The 17975-nt window shown below is 34.1% G+C and overlaps 2 protein-coding genes and 2 non-coding genes across 4 annotated transcripts; 2 read left to right on the top strand and 2 right to left on the bottom strand.

Annotated features, from left to right (window-relative positions):
• Positions 1–7955: 7955 nt before the first annotated feature.
• LOC145271664 (U1 spliceosomal RNA) lies at positions 7956–8113 on the top strand. The gene has a single exon (XR_013866065.1). It is a non-coding gene; the product is annotated as a U1 spliceosomal RNA (small nuclear RNA).
• Positions 8114–11984: 3871 nt separating this feature from the next.
• LOC145271598 (U1 spliceosomal RNA) lies at positions 11985–12148 on the top strand. Its single transcript, XR_013866006.1, has one exon. It is a non-coding gene; the product is annotated as a U1 spliceosomal RNA (small nuclear RNA).
• A 2519-nt stretch (positions 12149–14667) lies between these two features.
• On the bottom strand, positions 14668–16146 carry LOC145270345 (ATP-dependent DNA helicase PIF1-like). The gene has a single exon (XM_080125994.1). The coding sequence runs from the start codon at positions 16144–16146 to the stop codon at positions 14668–14670; it is 1479 nt and encodes a 492-aa protein (XP_079982120.1).
• Positions 16147–16843: 697 nt separating this feature from the next.
• Positions 16844–17749, bottom strand: LOC145270344 (uncharacterized). The gene has a single exon (XM_080125993.1). The coding sequence runs from the start codon at positions 17747–17749 to the stop codon at positions 16844–16846; it is 906 nt and encodes a 301-aa protein (XP_079982119.1).
• Between the last annotated feature and the right edge of the window lie 226 nt (positions 17750–17975).

The following is a 17975-nucleotide window of genomic DNA, read 5'->3' as shown; positions in this document are numbered from 1 at the left end:
AAAAGTCGTTGTTGTTAAAAGAACTTTTAATGCGATTCAGTTGAATTTTATGGAAAAGCGGTCGTTTTTAAATGAGAAATTTAAAAAGAAATTTGTTTGTATTAGCTGAAACATAAGTTGTTGGTCTTAAATACAGAAGTAAAAATTTGTCGTTCTAAAATGAAGAATTTGTGATTCAGTTTTGTTGTATTTAGGAGTCGTCACTTTTAAGTGAGGACTAGCTGTGTCTAGCCGAGTATCGTGGAAAAGCAGGGATATCTGAGTGGGCTAGGAAGTGAGATTAACTTTGATATCTGAGTGGGTTAGTCAGTGAGACGAGCAGGGATGTCTAAGGCGGCTAGGGATCAAGACTAGTGAAAATATCTGAGTGGGCAAAGAAGTGAAACTAGCAGGGTTATCCGAATGTGTTAGTCAGCGAGACTAGCAGGGATATCTAAGTGGGCTATGAAGCAAGATTTGCACGGTTGTATGTTTATGAGGTGATTTTGAAGGATCAGGAGGGAATGTGGTTTAGTGTGATTTGCATATCAATGAGGCTAGACACTGGAATGAGAGACCATAAGACCGGCAATCAAGATGGCGGCAGTTGAGTTCTGGAGAATGAAAGTGATGGAACATCTGATAAGATTCCAGTTTTTTTTATTAGAATCATGTGGTATTTTTCCACTGTAGAGTGTCGGTTATCTTAGGTTTGCCACAATGGATTGTTGTGACTTGTGCCGTAGGTAACACAAAAAGTATAACCTTGTCGGTCTGGTGATGTTAGAAAAGATTTCATCTCCACTGATCATAACTTCAGAATGATTATCCACACCTTCAGTCTGATCATGTGACTTTATATACCCAAGTTATCCAATCAAATGAGTCGGAGGTAATGGCTACCTCAAGCATAAAAAGAATAAACATTGCCATAAACTTTTTCTTTGCTTAAGCTCTTCCAGATGGTCGCAGGTAAATGTCGTGCATCACTTTTTCTGACAAGTAAATTGTTAGGTGAAAGTAGAGTATAGTTTAAAACATCTGGGTTCTAATCCTACCTTCCTAAAATCAAAAATAAAAATCGATACAAGGACTTCCCTCTCCCTTTCACCGCCACAAAACTTTGAAACTGCGAACGATTACTTGATTGAAGTGTGAGCAGGAAGCAGGTGTTTAATTCATGTTAAATTTATCTAACAAAGTCTTAAATATCTATAATTTTTTTTTTAAATTCTATTTTCGGGATATTTTTTATTCAGACGCAATTGCAAACAAAAAGTACATTTGAATTTCTTTAGGATTAAAACTATGGTGGCTTCGATTGTAAACATTTATCAATTATTTTTTCTACGTTAAATTTTAGTTAATTGATTTTCAATAAATGGGTGCTCATTTTTATGTAAACTTTATTAAAGAAAGTGTTGCTTATTCTATACCTTAAATATTGAATAAAATATTACAATTCACATGGAAAACGGTAGACTAAAAACTGTTTTTAAAAATTAAAAAAAAACAATTAAATATCAAAAAAGCAGTTTAAACCAACTTCGAATTAAATTATTTTGTTTATGGTAAACATTATTATTTTACTAGAAATCACCTAAGTTTTACTTAAATAAACACATTTTTGACAAAAAGCTCTAATAGTCAGATTGAATACTATATTTTAAAGGAAGATTGTTAAATATGAAGAATCACTCCACCCTCGAAAATTCCTTTAAAATTACCACTCTTCTAGGTTTTCGATGTCGCTGAAAATGAAAATAACGTTTAAAATGACGGAAAGTGAGTAGTTTCCAAGATATGAAGGAATGGTAGTTTTAAAAAAGTGGGGGATTACTTTTCTATGTTAATTTAACGTAAAATGAGCACCCATTTTGTGGCCACGATTTTTTTTTTCGAGGGAGGGGACTTCTTTTATCCCTTTGAAAATCCTTTAAAATTACCACTAACTTTTAAAATTCCAAGAAACAAGTAGTTTCCAAGATACGAAGAAATGCACTCACTTTATGGTCACCTTTTTTTTCTTTTCTTTTTTTTTTGAGGAGGGAAATCAATAATTTTATTAGATTGCAAAAAAATAAACCATTTTTAATTTTTAAGATTTTGTGTAAAAATGTCCGAATTGTTTTCCTATAAAGTTTAGATTATATTTGTCAATTTTTAATACCTTTTGGGGTTTTTGTATTGTAAATTTATATTTCGTATTCATTAAAAAAAAATTTGAAGTGCAAAAAATAAACTGCTTTTCTGTTTCAGATTATTTCTAAAAGTTATTCAAACGGATTTTTGAAAGGCGTAAAAATAACTTACCTTTCATATTGGATTGCAATAAAAAAATAAATTATTTTAATATTTAAAATTATTTTTAAGTTGTTAAATGTTATTTAGGAAAAAAAAAAAAAAAAGAAACTTACCTTTCATTCAGGAAATTAAATACGAGAAAAGTGTCGTTTTTTTTTCTTTTGTGTTCAAAACAGAAACTTTGTTTGTTATGATTTCTTTAGTAAATTGATACAACTTTTGTTTTGTGTGTCCAATTCATTAAGAAATAAAATATATGAAAATATAAATATAAAAGAATCAAAATTAAAAGATGAATAACACGATTTAAACGTGAAATTATTATAAGAAATACAACTGCTCAAGAACAAAGAACTTAAGGTCATCGTAAAACGGTGAATCATTATTTTGTTCCTCGTGTAGAAATGTCCGAATTGTTTTCCTATAAAGATTAGAGTATATTTGTCAATTCTTAAACCTTTTTGTCAATTCTTAAACCTGTTGTAAATTTATATTTCGTATTAAATTCATTAAAAAAAATATGATGCTTTAAAAATCAGGTTTATTTTTTTTTAAATAAAACATGTCATTATTATTTGGATTAGTCTGTCGAATTACTGTTAACGTCCCAAATGAGAACAACAGTATTCCTAATAATAATCCAGATAATCCTCATATTAAAAATTGTAAAACTAAATATTTCACATAAACAAATCAAATAAGAGGAAGGAATTGCACAAACAGTGGAGTCAGTCAAATGACAAAAATAAATTTGGTCCAAGAAATTAAACTATGACGTCATGATTACGCAATGGGACTTGCAACTTATTGTCATCAAACTTGATTCGGTTAAACTTACGATGACCGTCACTCATTATTCCAGACTTATTAGTCTGCCTGATTTACATAAAATCAGCATTAAACGAACAGCGATGAAAGTGTAGTAGCTGTTTCTAATTTGTTTGTTCATTCCAGCCATGTTTTGCGTTATCATCATTGAGTTCAAGAGAGACTTTATTTGTCACGGGTTGTGCCCTCCTCCCATGCATTACGTGTCTTTGATAGAGAAGTAGTTTAATGTTGTAAAATGATGCACCGGCTCCCGGGTGTGAATATGGTAGAGAATAAAAAAGGACACAAATCAATACTTTACAATTTACTGCTCACCGTGTGACTTGTTCAAGCGTTTTTTTATTTACCTTATATACTGTTTCAGGGGAAGGTAACTCTTCTGGGAGTTATGCCCCTTTGTGAGAATTTTGAATTTGTTGACTTGCCGAGGGTGGTCGGTGGGGAAGAAAGGAGTGCTGGTAGCTGTGACCAACACGGCCGGTGGGGGTGGTCCGTTAATCAAAGAACCTGAGTGCCTATTCCTTACAAATTAAATAGACATTTCAGTTACGCAGGAATCTCGTTGACTGAGAGTTGGAGTAGATAAAAGGGGGTGGCCGCTCTGCTGTTGTTGTAGTTGTTGCTGTCTTTTAGACAAATTACACTTTGACCATCGTTACCCATTTGTTACTTTTACAAGGAAAGACTGCTTGTAAGCAACATCGACATTTCGTTGCAAGACTTAAACCGTATTTTCTTCCCCTCCCCCCTACTTGTCGGTATGCTAATTCCGACACTTTTAATTGCAAACATGGGTCACCGGATATACGAGAAGAGGGATCCTCCCTGGACTGAACACGATAAACACTACACATTGTCTTCCTATAACGTCATGATTACGTAATGTGACTTGCAACTTATTGTTATCAAACTTGATTCGGTTAAACTTACGATGACCTTCACTCATTATTCCAGACTTAAACCTGCTTATTAGTCTGCTTGTTTTACATAAAATCAGAGTTAAACGAACAACGATGAAAGTGTAGTACCTGTTTCTAATTTGCTCATTTCAACCATGTTTTACGTTATCATCATTGTAACAAGTTCAAGAGAAGCTTTATTTGGCATGGTTTGTGCCCTCCTCCCATGCATTAACGCCCTCTTTGATAGAGAAGTAGTTTAATGTTGTAAAACGATGCACCGGCTCCCGGATGTGAATATGGTAGAGAATAGAAAAGGACACAAATCAATACTTTACAATTTACTGCTCGCCGTGTGACTTGATCAAACGCTCTTTTATTTACCTTATATATTGTTTCAGGGGAAGGTAACTCTTCTGGGAGTTATGTCCCTTTAATTGCACACATTGGTCACCGGATATACGAGAAGAGGGATCCTCCCTCGACTGAACACGATAAACACTACACATTGTCTCCCTATAAATACGTTAATAAACTTTCCTTCTTTTATTTAAATGTGCAGTACACATTTATCTCTTTATTTCATTCACGGAATACAGTTTCTTGATTATCCTTATAGGATATGTGCGCGCGCTTACGCGTACAAAAATGGCCAGCCGTGATAACATAGAATTACATGGCTTCATATTTGGAAAACTACTTGTTTTTCGTCTAATTTGAAATTTTCGCCAATACTACACTGTGACAAGACAGTTCGGTACGCGAGTGCATATTTAACAGCCTTCGTTTATGATCGTGCGTAGCGTAAACGAAGGATGGGCTGTGAAATGGAAAATAGTCCCAGTTAATACCATACAAACGGTAAATTTGCGACGGAAACGGTTACCATATTCTTTTAAAGCACACCGAAAACTACAAAAAAACTATTATTTTTTTTCTATACAAATGTGAGACGAACCTTAAAGTAAAAAAATACCGATTTTTCTTTATTTTTTAATTTCCTCGTGTCTTTATTGAAAGATGAAAAAAAAAAAATTCGAAACCTTTTAGCCAATAAACACTAAAATGCCCCCCTCTCAGGTGGACAGAAAGTGGATACTTATTTTAAGTTAAATTTACATGGAAAAGTGACCACCCGCTTTTCGAAAAAATAATTTCTTCATATTATGAAAACTATTTTTTTTTTTTGCGACGGAAACGGTTTTCAGATTCGTTTTTAGCACACCAAAATCTACAAACAAATATTTCGTTATATACGAACGTGAGACGGGCCTTAATGTAAAATTTTACCATTTTACGAATTTTTTTTAATCTTTGACACGATAAGTTTGGGAAAAGGAGTTAAAGAAAAACTATACAAAATACTGTTAAAAAAAACACCGAATATATGTCAGCTTATGTCACGGTAACATATATTTAGCGAGTTTCCAACAGTAAGGTTATCAACTTTGTTACATAAAAAAAATGATGCAGTTTTTTTAAAAAAATGTTTTGACTTAATAAAAATATCGTTGGTTTTAGCATCCTAAATTATGAGATGAAAAAATGTGTTTGTATTACTGTACACATAGATTCGAAAAAGTTGTCAAAAAACAAATATTACAAATAAAAGTTATCAAAGGCAAGATAAGTTACTTTTCTACCAAACTGGATATATTTTTTTGTGTTTTTATTCAATGTAACATATTTATTCAGCTCGAAAAACATGCAGTGTTTACCGATGTATTGGACAATTCAAAATGGCGGCCGAATATATGTCAAACTATGTCACGGTAATATATATTGAGCGAATTTCTAACAGTATTTTGTCTAGTTTATTATTTATAACACCTTTTCCCGAACACCGTGTTTAAGAGAGAGTCGGACGCCATTTTTAATTTTCCAATACATCGGAAAACACTGCATGTTTTTCGAGCTGAATAAACATGTTACATTGAATAAAAATATCCAGTTTTGTAGAAAAGTAACTTATCTTGCCTTTGATAACATTTATTTGTTATATATTTGTTTTTTGACAACTTTTTGAATCTATGTGTACAGTAATACAAACCCGAAAAAATAATTCCTCTACGATTATTTTGCATTTTCATTTTTTTGTAATGTAGTCGAAAAAAAACTGTGATATGAAAACAAAAACGATTCTCTTAATAGTCGCATAAAAACTACATTTTGTTTTAATAATGTTATTTTGTATATATATTGTTAGATTAAAAAAAATCGTCTCAGCTTATTTTTTTATGTTTTGATTTAATAAAAAAATATCGTTAGGAGTGACGTCTTAAATTATGAGATGAAAAAATGAACGAATCTCTTAGTAATATGGAGTTGTATCCCTCTGCATAATGATCTTGTGTAAAAAAAAGCGTGGTTCGCCTAAAAAAAAGGAACTATGCTATATTATCGATATATTATAGGAGATTGCCTTAAAAACTTCAATTTATATTAATTAAAAACTATTTCATGAGATCAACAGAAATGCTCCAAGCAGTTGGCGTTTATTTTTTTCTAACATTAAAAATAATAAATAATGGTAAAACTTGCGGTGAATGCGCACTTTTACGGTTCTTGTAAAAGGCAAAAGAGAATTTAAAATTCGTTTCGTTTTAAATTCTAATCATTTTTACATTCATTGTTCACATTCTACATGTCAACTTGATAGGTTTTCGGGTATGCTGAAAAGGTTGTGGGCGTTTAATCTGAAAGCCGTTCTTAACATGGGAAGGTTAGGGGTGTCTATTCCGAATGTCGTTCTTAACATGGGACGTTGGAGTGGTTATGTGTTGTAAGTTTACCCGAAAACAGTAGTAACAGAAATGCTTAATGACGTTGTTTTTATTACAATAAAAATAAGAAAAATAATAAATGATATTAATGTCTTTTTTCATATTACATTAAAAAATAATAAATGATATTAATATGTGTCTTTTTTTTCTTTTTACATAAAATGGAGTTAATATGTATCTTTTATCGTTATTACATAAAATGGAGTTGTCTTCCTCTGCATAAACGATATTAATATGTGTGCACGCAGTTCACATACCTGTGTTCCTTCTGTCGTCACAAATAAAAAACACATTTAATATCATTCACATTAATTATCAGCGTGGGTCGCCTAAAATAACTGTCCAACCAAACCAAGGAAGTGCCCCTCCCCCTGACGACGACCACGATGACGATGACGTCGTGCGCGTGCGCTAGACTCGACTACACTTGTTTAGGTGCTGCCTTTCTATCTGTCGGAACAATTACGCAGCCTTGCAGTAAATATTGCCTTAAGTAACTTTAATTTATATTAATCAAAAACTATTTCATGAGATTAACGTATAAAAAAAAAAATAGAATTTATTGGCATTTTTAAATGCCGCTCAGGTAAGGTTAGACAACTCTTCAGATCGTAATGTTTAATTTCTCTTTGTTTCAACCTACTTCGATATAATTAAACAAAGACAAAACTGTTTGATTTGATTCAATAAAAATGTGGTTGTTTTTGGTTTTGTGATTTGGTTTGAATTCTACAAGTTTTTATTCGTTTGGATTGGTTCTCATTGAAAAGATTATGAATTTATGTTATTAACATGTTAACGACCTTGACATTGAATATTACGGTAAAATATAAGTATATTTAAGAATTAAGGTATTTTGTGAAAATGTTTGTAAGTTTAAATGATAGTAAATTTTTTTGTTATGAATTTCTTTATTAAAAACACTAGTGGATGGGTACGGCCTTAAAATTTCATACTCACCTGACGTAAGTCAGGCCCGGGCTCTTTGGGGCCTGGGCAACAAGTGTCAAGCAAAATACAGCAAGACGGGCAACCCTTCATACCAATTGTCACTATCCAGCTCCCCTACTCCCCGGGGAGTTGGTCCCCATTTCCCCTTCACTCCTCACATTAAAAATCGGCCTTGTGCCTAATTTGCACGGTGAGGGAGAAAATAAATACCCTTACCTTACGTAAGGGTAACGGTGATCATAAAGGTCGTTCCCCCAGAGTGAGGCCCATCCATTGCGGTTGGGTTGACCTTTGCGATCGTCTCAAATGTGGACGACTTGAACGTGCCATTTCTAAGTGTGGGGTCTGCGTACGCGCTCACCCCGATAATATAATCAAAATCAGAAATTCTACCCTACGTCTCATTCGAAGCAGAAAACTACTTTAATTCCTGTCTGTATGTCCTCGGCTTTCTCAGACGTGTGTAAGGACGTCCTTGTTTCTGTTTTCTCAATCGCCCGTTTCTATACACGCCACAAAAAGGTCAATTCTCTCGACCAGTTTATCATCCACTTCAATTGCAACGTTCTGATATAATCTAATCTGCATGTATACATTACCAACGTTTGCTGTGAACATATCAATTTCGTAAGCGTAAGAAATCCGCCGAGCTGTCGCCTTCAACAACTGATGGTGTCTTCTTTCGATATTGATTGATGAATGAAAAGCTCTGGAAAACTACCGCAGAATTAGTGTGTCTATTGATTGAACCCCACCCATCACCTCGAAAATTGGGCATCCAAACAAAGTTGAATGATGTGCACAGGTATTTTTCGTTACCAAAATTATGAAAATGATTAAATATCTTTTATTGGTACTTGTACAGTTTAATCCACACATTAAAAAAATGAAAATATCGTAAAAAGGTTATATTGTACGTATCCGTTATGGACTGAAGTTCTGTTAAAGAGCATCTCTCCTCTCTCTCTCTCTCTCTCTCTCTCTCTCTCTCTCTCTGGCTCTTTCATACTCTCTCTATCTTCTCTCTCTCTGTGTCTCTATTAGATAGTAGATCGAGAGAGAGATGGAGAGGGTGGGAGGAGGTCAGAGAGATATTTTTGTAGTTAATCCACGTTGCAGGAAGTGACGTTTCATCTAACCGGATGTCATGTGATGCTACGTGGCAAGGTTGGTGAAACGTTGAGTCTCTCAGAAAAAGGCGAGCCGAGCAGAAGTCTAAAATGGTTCTCTCCTAAGTAAGGGGGGAGATGCGCGCCCCAGACGTGGGGCGTGGTAAGTACCCACAGTGGAGACCATCGATGGCAGCATCTGCAGATCATGCCTGGGAGAATAAAAGGTTGAAAACCCAACATCTGTCTTCATCTTGTGTATTCCGGCGAAAACAGCAAGAGAGCTCCACCCAGATGAAGACTCTCCCAGAGCAGCGGGACCAGGTATGAACTTCTTTAATTCAAACACATAAATATACAACAAACGTCCTAACCACTAGACAAACGGTTTAAGGGATCTTGGGTCCCGTTCTCTCGTCTCTTAACACTTGTAATATCTCTCTCTCTCATCGTCGTAAACTTCTTCTCTTCATTAGTAAAATGGACACGTCATCACCAGGGTACCAGTAAAGTAAAGTGTCTTAAGTAAAGTGTCCAAGTCCAATCCTCTTCTTCTCCCTCCCTTATGTAACAGTTCTCTGAAAAAAAAAATTTGGAGAAGTTTTTTTTTTTTTACAGCGGAAAAACATGTTAATATGACAGCGCGCTGAAGATGGCCGTGTTTGGACTTTTAGAACACGCCACGGGGAGATAACTCAGTCTAAAGTGCCGATACATCCTTCACATCTTAAATAATAGCTTTTCTTCTTAAAAATTGGTATTGTATCATAACAAATTGTTGGGTTTTTTTGCTTAAAAAAACTACTTGACCAAATTAAGTGAAAGTTTTTCCAGAGAACTTCATTCCATAATGGATACGTACACTATAACCTTCTTTTTTTCTCGCTATTTTCATTTTTAATGTCTTTATTAAAATGTACAAGTTCCCATTTTATTTTATAATTTAAAATGAAAAGACATTGAGCAATAAAAATGAAATTTTGTGTACTTATGTATTTTTGGTGCTGAGCTGAAATAATAACGTTATTATTTTGAAAACCATTCTTAATATGAGGAGGTGAGGGTGTTTTGTAACTAATTTATGCTTCCACACTACAACTTTTTAAAAAAATTGTGAAACTTGAATTTAAACTGAAAAAAAAACAAAAACTATATAAAAATAACGCAGTACTAGCAGTATCAGAATTTTTGTAGGAATTTTTGACACCCCTAACACGAAACTGCGAATACAATATAAAAATCTCGTAATTTCTCTGTTAAAAGTGGGTTATTTATTTTCTTTATGGATTATACTTCCAAAATAAACTATTACAGTTGTTTTAAACGTAATAAAAATATAAAAAAAAAAACAGTAATGAATTTTCCGAACTCAATATTTTTCAATTTTTAAACTCAATATTTTTCAATTTTTAAATTTTAAAAATCTATCAAAATGTTTCTATTGATTCTATTTTTACGATATTTTCAGGGTCAATGTGAAATTTTATGTTCTTTCCAATGAACTGAATATAATATTTTAGACAAACGTTTTTTTTTTAATTCACGCCCCCCCCCCAAGTGTCACCCATTTTCAACTTTCTCTTAAAAAGTAAATAATTAATTTATGTCGTGGAGTTTTATATATCACAAATTGAAGAGAAAAGGTCAATAAATAATATATTCAAATTTAAAACAAAAAAATCGCTTTTTTAGAAATTTACCTGTAAAGTCCGAAGTTTAAAACCTTATTTTATAAGAACACATTGTTTCTTTTTTGTCTTTTTCTTTTTAATGAAACCTTGGTCCTTGCTCCTTTAATTGAAAAAAAAATTAGGGCTTGAATTACATTTTTCGAGGAGTTATAAGCTTAGAAAGATAGGGGGTCGAATAATTCACGCCTCTCATTTTGAAATGTCTATTAAAAAGTAAAATCCGTCTACTTCTCTTCAAGGAAAATTTGAAACTGCGAACGATTACAATTATCATCGACTGCTAACTGGTCATAAAATGAGTGCTAATTTTACATTAAATTATATAGGAAAGTGATCCCCACTCTAAAATCTGAAATGCATATTTTAAAATATTACATATTGGATGAAACATAGAAATTAAAACGGAATTCTCCAACGATATAATAGTTTTTTTTTTGTTTTTTTTTATCTTAAAACAAAGAAATGCATAAAAATAGTTTTCGTGATCAGATGTTTTAAAACAAACTTAATTCGATCAACTTCGAATTAAATTATTATTTTCTTAGAAATCACACAAGTTTTACAAAACTAATCATATTTTTTAACAAAAATCTAAATATCACATTGAATAAAATATTTTAAAGATATTTTTTAAATCATACTATTATTATCCTATTTTATTGGATTACAAAAACAAAATTAAATAAACTTATTTTAATGTTAAGATTATATTAAAATTTATAGATTAGATTTTTTTAGTGTAAAAAATTTCGTTTGGATTGGTTCTCATTGAAAAGATTGTGAATTCATGCTGTTAACATGTAAACGACGTTGACATTGAATATTACAGTAAAATATAAGTTTCTTTAAGAATTAAGGTATCTTGTGAAAGTGTTTGTAAGTTTACATGATAGTAATATTTTTGTTATGAATTTTGTTATTGGTGAATAAAATGTTGTGATATACTAATATTGGTGAGAATTATGTGGAACATATTTAGAAGTAGGTTGGAAGGATCCCTTATTAACCCGCCCCATAGGCATTTTGTTTTGTTGTTTTCTTTTTCTTTCTTTTTTGGGTGTATCTTAGCTTGCCCCCCTCCACATCATCTCATCCCTCATTTAAATTTGAAATTAATAATAAAAACAAAATCTTTTTTGTATATATAATTTTTGTTGTGTTAAAAACATGTAAATATTCATTTTTTCAGTTTCTACATAAAACCGACACATACGCTGGGGAGATTTTAAGTAGATAAATCCCATTGTAAGAATGAGGTATTATGGTGATAGTGTCTTAGTGTAGGGAAACTTAATAAAGTCTTTAAAAGACCTGGCTAAGTAGTGTAGATTGGCCCTCGACCCCCACCTCCCCCTACTGGCTTCATGCCTAAGTGTCTTGAACCCCAAATAAGGGTCTGACAGTAGATAATGCCAGGCCCGGGACCAAGCACTAAATAAACTTACCTGGCGTAGAGGTCAATGATGATCATTTAGGTCGGTCCTTCAAAGTGAGGCCCTTCCATTGCACTGCGGTTGGGTTAACCTTTGCGATCGTCTCAAATGTGGACGACTCGGACGCGTTATTTCTAAGTGTGGGGTCTGCGTCCGCGCTCACCCCGATAATATAATCAAAATCAGAAATTCCACCCTGTTTCTCCTTCTGAGCAGAAAACTACTTTAATTCCCAGCTACCTCCTGTCTGTATGTCCTCGGCTTTCACAGACGTGTGTAAGGACGTCCTTATTTCTGTTTTCCCAATAGCCCGTCTCTATACACGCCACAAAAAGGTCAATTCTCTCGACCAGTTTATCATCCACTTCAATTGCAACGTTCTGATATAATCTAATCTGCGTGTATACATTACCAACGTTTGTTCTGAACATATCAATCTCGTAAGCGTAAGAAATCCGCCGAGCTGTCGCCTTCAACAACTGATGGTGTCTTCTTTTGATATTGATTGATGAATGAAAAGCTCTGGAAAACTACCGCAGAATTAGTGTGTCTATTGATTGAATCCCACCCATCACCTCGAAAATTGGTCATCCAAACAAAGTTGAATGATGTGCACAGGTATTTTTCGTTACCACAATTATAAAAATGATTAAATATCTTTTATTGGTACTTGTACAGTTTAATCAACACATTAAAAAATGAAAATCTCGAAAAAAGGTTATATTGTACGTATCCGTTTTGGACTGAAGTTCTCTGAAAAAAAAATTCAGAGAAGTTACTTATTATTATTTTTTTTTTACAGCGGGGAAACATGTTAATATGACAGCGCGCTGAAGATGGCCGTGTTTGGATTGTTAGAATACGTCACGGGGAGATAACTCAGTTTAAAGTGCCGATACCTCCCTTCGAATCTTAAAAATCGAAACACGGCTACCTTTTGATTCTCATAACAAATTGTTTGTTTTTTTGCTTTAAAAAAAAACTACTTGACCAAATTAAGTGAAAGTTTTTCCAGAGAACTTCATTCCATAATAGATACGTACAATATAACCTTTTTTATTTTCTCGATATTTTCATTTTTAATGTCTTTAATAAACTGTACGAGTACACATTTTATTTTATAATTTAAAATGAAAAAAACATTGAGCAATAAAAATAAAATATTAGGTACTTATGTATTTTTGGTGCCGAGCTGAAATAATAGTTATTATTTTGAAAACCATTCTTAATATACGGAGGTGAGGGTGTTTTGTAACTAATTTATGCTTCCACATTACAACTTTTTATAATAAAAAAATCGTGAAACTTGAATTTAAACTGAAAAAATAAAAACTATATAAAAATAGCGCGGTACCATTTGCCGTCATATGCATCCGAGAAAAATATCTATTGTAAAATTAAACCAAAATTTGTTGCTTGTGCATTTTTGGTACCGCGTTATTTTAAAATAGTTTTTCAGGTTAAATTAAAGTTTAACGATATCTTTTTTTCTTTTTTAATTGTATGGTGGAAGCACAGAATAGTTACAAAACACCCTCCCCATGTTAAGAATGGCTTTCAATGAAATAACATTATCATTTCAGCACAGTACCAACAATACATAAGTACTGAAAATGTTATTTTTATTGTTCAATGTTTTTCATTTTAAATTATAAAATAAAACACGTTTAATCATTTTAAAACTTCATCTTTCATGATTTTTTTAAAATTTGTTAAACACCGTGGTTAAAAAAAATTAAATTTTAATCACATGATCACATTTTCAATAATTACGTGATTATATTTTAGCCATTTAAACTTTGTGAAACATGTAAACAAACTTCTGCTCGATACCGGTGTTGACCTTTAAGAGTCCCTTTTAGTGATTATATGGTTCGGGGCTATTTGTGCAACTACACGGTAAATCTGCGATTATTCTGACTACAGTTCTCATCTTGGGTGTTAACAGTAGTTTGACTAATCCAAATTATAATGAAATGTTCAGTCTTAAAAAAAAATTATAATAATAATGATAATGATAATGATAATCATCATTATCATCATCATCATCATCATCATCATCATCATCATCATTATTATTAGCTGGACCCGTGAAAATTTCACGTTTTCTTTTCTTATTTTTTTCACATACACATTATCCCATCACATATCCGCACCTTGAAACATTTACATTAACTCTTTACTGCCCTGGCCGACGAATTCACCCTGTGTACTATTTTTTTTTAAATAGTAAATGAAGAGTACGGTAGGTAAAATGTATGTAAATATGTATATACCAAAATCACGATATTAGTGCTCCAAATATTCTCAATAAATACATCCTCAATTATGCTTTATAAATATGTTTATTTAAAAATATTTTCAAAAGTGTTATTTAATTTTTAGCTTATTTATCATATACTTATTATATAATGGAGACTTAGAGTGTTTAAAACATGTTATTGTTAATTTGGCACAGTAATGGGTTAAACCTGTGCATTTTGTTCAAAAATATTTGAACCTAACGTTGAACCTAACCAAAACTATCCCAGAATATGTTCTTGATGTTTAGATGCATATGCTTGATTACTTAAAACACATTTCAAATGTCAACGTTTAAAAATTATAAACTGTCATTACATCTGTTTTTTCTCCCATATACGTCCACTATTCAGATTGCCTCAGGGAACCCAAACACATGGACAATTTTAGATGACTTCTGTGTATACGATATTTCGTGTAAATGTGATTCCTCTTCTGTGGCCATGCGTGGAATCATTAAGATGTTGGACTTTAACTCTCACAGTCTTCATTGCTCTTGCTCTTGAGAACGCTGCATAAAGCTGGCCATGAGTAAAGCATGGCTTTGGTAAATATATGCCAACTCTATCAAAAGTCTGACCTTGAGCTTTATTTATTGTCATTGAGTATGAGAGGCGAACTGGGAACTGAGTGCGATGAAGAACAAAAGGAATATTGGCATCGCTAGGTTTCAGTTTTATCCTTGGGATAAGTACTCTCTTATGAGCGTGTGAACCGCTGATTATTGATGCCTTGATGCTGTGCTCGTGAAGCTGAATGACCTCTAGTCGAGTGCCGTTCCACAGTCCCTGAGTTATGGAGAGGTTTCTCAGTAGCATAATTATTGCTCCAATTTTCAAATTCAACCTATGAGGAGGCATGCCAGATGGAGTGAGAGAATTAATGAATTCCATTGGATAATTTTGTGCTTCCTCGTCATTATCGCAACTTACAGAATCAGTGCTGAGGTACGTTTTATTTTCTGTTGGCAACATTCTCAAAATTTCCTCATTGGCCGCTAAGCATTCAGAATTCTTTGGAGATAGGATTACTCTTACTTTCATCTCTTCAGCCGTACAGTTGTCAAACACCTCCGATATCAAAGAGCCATTACATGTGCACATTTCAGGAATGTCAATAACATCTGGAGCCACTTCATCAAAAGAACTCTGGAGTGATCCATTGCCCAACATCAGAAGCCATCTTGAAAACTCCTTTTCATCGGAATTTGCTCTCATGTTCTGTGTGAGGCTCATGTGATGAAAGCTGTGCCATAAGTATGAGCGTTTGAGGCACACATCTAGCACAGCAGCAGGAGGAGCTCTCGAGACAACCGGAAGTACTTGTCTGAAATCGCCTCCAAGTAAGATTACTTTACCACCAAATGCAGTGTGGGTGTTCATTATATCTTTCAAGCATTTATCAATGGCTTTCAGCACATAGCATGGGATCATAGAAGCTTCATCAATAATGAAGACTTTAACTTGCATCAGAAAGTGTCCTTGCTCAGAGTTCGGTGGCACATGGCAGACGCTTGTTTCGCTTAGGGGAACCGGAAGCTTGGATATACTGTGCAAAGTTCTGCCGCATTTCAGCAGTGTTGCAGCAATACCAGTCCAAGTAGAAGTGTTTGTCTTAATGTTGTTAGCGTTAAGGTATTCATATAACTTGTTGAAAAGATAGGTTTTTCCTGAACCACCGGGTGCATCCACATAAAACAATCTATTTTCTGTTTGCTCACCTTGCTCAACAGAGAAGGCACTTGCAACCACAGCATTGAATATCTGCCTCTGTTCAATATTAAGAGAAATCACATCTATGTTAGAGTTTCTAACATCTCCTTCATGTCCAGGATGATCTCCAACTGGTTCAGGCAGACCAAACATGTTGCAATTCATGCCATTTTTCATGAATAAGGTATTCAGAAAGTGGAGAGCAACATTTTCAGCAGTTATGATATCATATCTAAGCAGCAGATCTTCGATCATAAAATGCTTATTCTCATTCCATAAATGCAGAGCATTCACGGGCTGGTTGAAGATGCACATCATGGAAAACATGGATAATAGTTGTCGTGGCATCTGATGAGCTGCTGATTCTGTCAAAGCTTCCTGCAATGCATTGTCATTCTCAACCAGGCGCAGTCTGATGCATGCGTCTTTGAAGGTGGCCATTTCTTGACCATCGATTGTCTTCAAATTGCTGAATGAAGTCGCTCTGGGGACATGAAGGAGCAACATCCTCAAATAAAATTTTTCTTCATTTCGAGGACTTGAATAAATATTTTACGCTTTTCACCCAGGAACACACTTCAACATTAATATGGGCACGGTATTTTTCCAGTAGATACTTATTGTATGGGACAACGAATCTGTTGTCAACCTCATGAGTGCCAACTTGTACCTTTTCTCCATTGTTTCTCCGTCTGTACACTGGATATCCGGATACATTTGTATTCGTTTCTTCAAGGAAATCTTTTGGAAATTTTTTCTCACATGTTCCATCAACCATGCACAAAGAATTAGGATTTGATATCCCACATGGACCATGGATCATCAATGTTCTCACGCATTCTCTCAACTCTTAGTAGTCTAATGAAGGTATTTCAGCACAAACCATCTCATCAATTTGTTCTCTTGTCCTCAGTTTGTCTTCTTCTCGCAGCATTAACAAAAGGTGGCAATGTGGTAGACCGCGCTTTTGAAATTCAATGACATAGATATGAGAAACTGGAACACCAAATATATGTCTATCCTTGATATCAATCATAAGTTCCTTTAAGTGCATGTTATAAACTCGTGCAACTAAATCTGGCCTGTTTTGTGTTGTTTCATGCGAGCCAAGGTTTTCTGTGATTTCTCGACACTTTGGGTTACATGTGCATGTCAAGAAAATATCTGGTTTTCCAAATTTGCAGACGATCGCCATGACATCTTGATATGCTTGTTGCATGTTTCTCGGACTTCCTGTGAATGTAGAGGGCAAAATGACTGGAACACCTGCCTCTTCATGCTCATTCTGTGTTCCTAGGTGATTCATGAGACCCGAATAAAGTGCCACTCTTAATTGTGCTTGGTTATTTTGAATGAAGTTCAGACGGCATCCCTCCACCTTCACATAAGCGTCAACAATATATTGTTGCAATAATTTTCCAGCTCGATGCAAAGCACTAAAGCCATCTCTGATTGCTAGCCGGTATGAGTAAAACTCTTGCATGATGACTTTGGTGCGAACACGAGTTTGGCGTTGTGCCACATGAGCCATTTGTATATGCAATCCCGATTCTCCATTCGGAAAGAGAACAGGATAAACCATGGGATCAAGATGGCAAGAAATGTAAGCAATCCTCTCCCTCTGTCGACCTATGGGATAAACAATGATATCACGATGTACTGGAGGTGCACCATCATCACCAACGAATATGGCTGCAATCTCATTGCCTGATGGGTTGTTGTATGTCCTTCTGTCAGGGCCAGGGATGAAGTGCATGGTTGTCTTGATGACACGTTCTCAATTGCAGCTCTCTCTTGTTCTTGTTGTTCAATATCCCTCATATTATGGTATGCTGCTGCATAAGGATTATTAATCAGTGCTCCATTTATCTTTTGAAAAACAGACACTAAACAGTTAGCATTTTCTGGAGCATTTACTCTATTGTGTATGGCTTTATTGGTTTCTATGATGTACAGCTGGCCATATCTTCTCTCTTCAGGGT

Source organism: Euprymna scolopes, chromosome 46 (genome assembly GCF_053919585.1).
Source record: "Euprymna scolopes isolate OS-2025 chromosome 46, ASM5391958v1, whole genome shotgun sequence".
NCBI classification, from domain to species: Eukaryota; Metazoa; Mollusca; class Cephalopoda; order Sepiida; family Sepiolidae; genus Euprymna; species Euprymna scolopes.
Note: the sequence above shows the minus strand (reverse complement) of the source record. Positions and strands in the feature narration are given on the sequence as shown.

Bases quoted from the DNA above. Each gene is read 5' to 3' on its own strand.
- LOC145270345 (XM_080125994.1), bottom strand. From the start codon at position 16,146: ATGTTTGGTCTGCCTGAACCAGTTGGAGATCATCCTGGACATGAAGGA.
- LOC145270344 (XM_080125993.1), bottom strand. From the start codon at position 17,749: ATGCACTTCATCCCTGGCCCTGACAGAAGGACATACAACAACCCATCA.